We start from the raw sequence: 3,315 nt of genomic DNA, 5'->3' as shown, positions 1-3,315 counted from the left end.
GCTGGGAAGAGCCTGGGCTGATAATGATTTGTCATTCCAGAGGAATTCATTTTGTTCACCCTGGCATGGGCTTTGGGGCCCCACAAACCTGAGTCTGAATCCGTAATCCCCTAATTATTAGCCATGTGGCTTTCATCTTAGTGAACCTACATCCATTTCCATAGGAGTAGAGCAAGGGGAGAATAGGTGTTGGCTTTTGCCATTGTTAGGAGGATTCAGTGAGATGGTACATGTTCAGTGTCTGGTACAAGGTCTGACCCAGAGTGAAACCTCAGTGCATGTCAGTTCTGTTCCTTCCAATACAGGATAGAGACCCTCATGGGAGCCTGCTCATGGGCTACTCAGCTAAGGATTAGAATATGGCAGCTTTAGGTATCACTTAATACAGGTAACAGTCCAGCCTTCACAAAACCTACAGATAACCAGAGGCAGCAAAAATAGGTAATATTCATTGAGGGTTTACTAAGGACCAAGTGTTCTAAACACTTTACCTGTGTGAACTTACTTAACCTTCACTAGAATCCTATTATTATGCCCAAAGCAAGAGAATGGCAGAACTAGCATTGGAAGCCAGCCCACCTGGCTCTCCAGCCAGCTTTCTTAACATCACTGCAGCAATGGAAGGGAACCACTGGATTAAATCATTTCAGAAATTGAACAGGGGTTGAGAGATTGGCTCTTTCAAGCCCTTGTTTTGCAGAGAAGAAAAGCAAAGCCCAGAGAGGGAAATTCCCACCCAAGGCCTTGCAGCTGCTGGTGGTGGAGTAGCTCCTGGTCTCTCAGGCCAGTGTCTTGCCACCGTCAAGGAGAGGAATGGCCAAACCACTGGGGAGAGAGACTGTGTTACTGACCACACTGTCTATGAGAATGGCAATTCCCTAATGGAATTTTATGCAAATTTAACCCACACAAAAGGCCAATCATTTTTTTTCAGCCACCTTTGATTGGCTGCCTGCTACAAGAGAAACATCAGGAGGTACATATTGCCATGGGGGGAACTAAAGATGGAGGATCCCTCATTTGTGGAACTGGGAATGGGCTTTGGGTCACACGAGGCTCATCCCTGATGAGCTAGAACGTGGCAGTTACCTGAATCCAGAAACCGATGTTAGGCTCTGTATGGACGTGCAGAGGAAGAAGGACCTGTCGCCACATCTACAGAGGGGTCAGCAAAGACACACTTGCAATGACCCTAAGAAACCATGGGCAAAGATGGCGGAGTAGCAACACAAAGCGCTTAGTATTGAGTCTCTGGCCGACTTCGGTTCCCGTCTCTGCAGCATCCGTGATCGCTTAGCGGAGTGCTTAGGGTAGTTGGCCAGGATGCCGAATATCAAAATCTTCAGCGGCAGCTCCCACCAGGACTTATCTCAGAAAATTGCTGACCGCCTGGGCCTGGAGCTAGGAAAGGTGGTGACTAAGCAATTCAGCAACCAGGAGACCTGTGTGGAAATCGGTGAAAGTGTACGTGGAGAGGATGTCTACATCGTTCAGAGTGGTTGTGGCGAAATCAATGACAATTTAATGGAGCTTTTGATCATGATTAATGCCTGCAAGATTGCTTCAGCCAGCCGGGTTACTGCAGTCAACCCATGCTTCCCTTATGCCCGGCAGGATAAGAAAGATAAGAGCCGGGCACCAATCTCAGCCAAGCTTGTTGCAAATATGCTATCTGTAGCAGGTGCAGATCATATTATCACTATGGACCTACATGCTTCTCAAATTCAGGGCTTTTTTGATATCCCAGTAGACAATTTGTATGCAGAGCCGGCTGTCCTAAAGTGGATAAGGGAGAATATCTCTGAGTGGAGGAACTGCACTATTGTCTCACCTGATGCTGGTGGAGCTAAGAGAGTGACCTCCATTGCAGACAGGCTGAATGTGGACTTTGCCTTGATTCACAAAGAGCGGAAGAAGGCCAATGAAGTGGACCGCATGGTGCTTGTGGGAGATGTGAAGGATCGGGTGGCCATCCTTGTGGATGACATGGCTGACACTTGTGGCACAATCTGCCATGCGGCTGACAAACTTCTCTCAGCTGGAGCCACCAGAGTTTATGCCATCTTGACTCATGGAATCTTCTCCGGTCCGGCTATTTCTCGCATCAACAATGCATGCTTTGAGGCAGTAGTAGTCACCAATACCATACCTCAGGAGGACAAGATGAAGCATTGCTCCAAAATACAGGTGATTGACATCTCTATGATCCTTGCAGAAGCCATCAGGAGAACTCACAATGGAGAATCTGTTTCTTACCTATTCAGCCATGTCCCTTTATAATACAGTAACTTCTGAGGCTTTTTGAGAATAAAATCCACCCTACCTCTTGTTTCCCCTTGGTATTTGATGACAAATTCAGCAGAAGACCCGGCTTGCTCCAGTGTAGCTTTCTACATCCCACATCAGGTATATTAGAGCTTATCCGAATTGGGGAAAAACAGATTGAGATTAACTGCTGGGACTTCCTACCTGCATTATCTCATTCTGGCTTCCTTGATAATTCTGTGAGCCTTGCAGCTTTAACTATAGCTCAGCTGCTGCAAGATTTCAGACTTTTGAGGATGTTGTGTGAGGGTGTTTGACTGTGATTGGGGAAGCTCAGACTACTTTGCATGTAAATGCTTCAGGGTTTTCTTTGTTGAGAACAACTAGCAACAAAAGCAGCCCATGTGTGACCAGTTCTCCCCAAGGTCTCTGCTAAATTATAGCAAGAGCCCTGGGCAACCCCAAACCTAGTTCTGGTAGCTGAGCACCCTGTAAGACAGGAGCAGACAGCTCGGCTTGAGCAGACATTGGGTGGGGGGTGGGGGGTGGTTGAGGGGGGAGGCAGCACAGTGCAGCAAATGTTTCTTGGGAGGAAGAAGCCTGATCCATCACCATCTGCTTGACTGTGTAGCTTGGATTCTCCTTTGTACCTATCCCTTTCGATTTGGCTTTACCTTCATCTATCTTGATCCTTTCCTGGCCAAATATCCTCTTGGGCCCAAATGAACATTGTACCATAGTCTTCTGGAAAGCAAACATGCTTCCTGCTATGTAATTGCTAACATTTACATTAGATGATGTGCTATAGTTTGATCTTCCTTAGCCTACTGCCGCTGAGTCAGTAGGTTTTAGGTGGTATCGTAGTGCCTTTTGATTAATTTAAGTATTTAATTTGCATCTTCATTTGGATCTATTTGGCCTCTCAAATGAGCTGAGATTCCTGTTAAAGATTGATGTTATTGTCTCTTGTAGAGGAAACTAATAAAGTGTGTGTACCTGTGTAAAAAAAAAAAAGAAAGAAAGAAAGAAACCATGGGCAAGTCTCCATTT

The 3,315-nt window shown here is 46.1% G+C and overlaps 1 protein-coding gene across 1 annotated transcript; it reads left to right on the top strand.

Annotated features, from left to right (window-relative positions):
* Nucleotides 1–1,215: 1,215 nt before the first annotated feature.
* Nucleotides 1,216–2,331, top strand: LOC111548312 (ribose-phosphate pyrophosphokinase 1). Its single transcript, XM_023220679.2, has one exon. The coding sequence runs from the start codon at nucleotides 1,324–1,326 to the stop codon at nucleotides 2,278–2,280; it is 957 nt and encodes a 318-aa protein (XP_023076447.2). The 5' UTR covers nucleotides 1,216–1,323; the 3' UTR covers nucleotides 2,281–2,331.
* Nucleotides 2,332–3,315: the final 984 nt, after the last annotated feature.

This window comes from Piliocolobus tephrosceles, chromosome 11 (genome assembly GCF_002776525.5).
Source record: "Piliocolobus tephrosceles isolate RC106 chromosome 11, ASM277652v3, whole genome shotgun sequence".
Classification (NCBI taxonomy): Eukaryota; Metazoa; Chordata; class Mammalia; order Primates; family Cercopithecidae; genus Piliocolobus; species Piliocolobus tephrosceles.
This window is presented reverse-complemented; position numbering and strand designations above follow the sequence as displayed.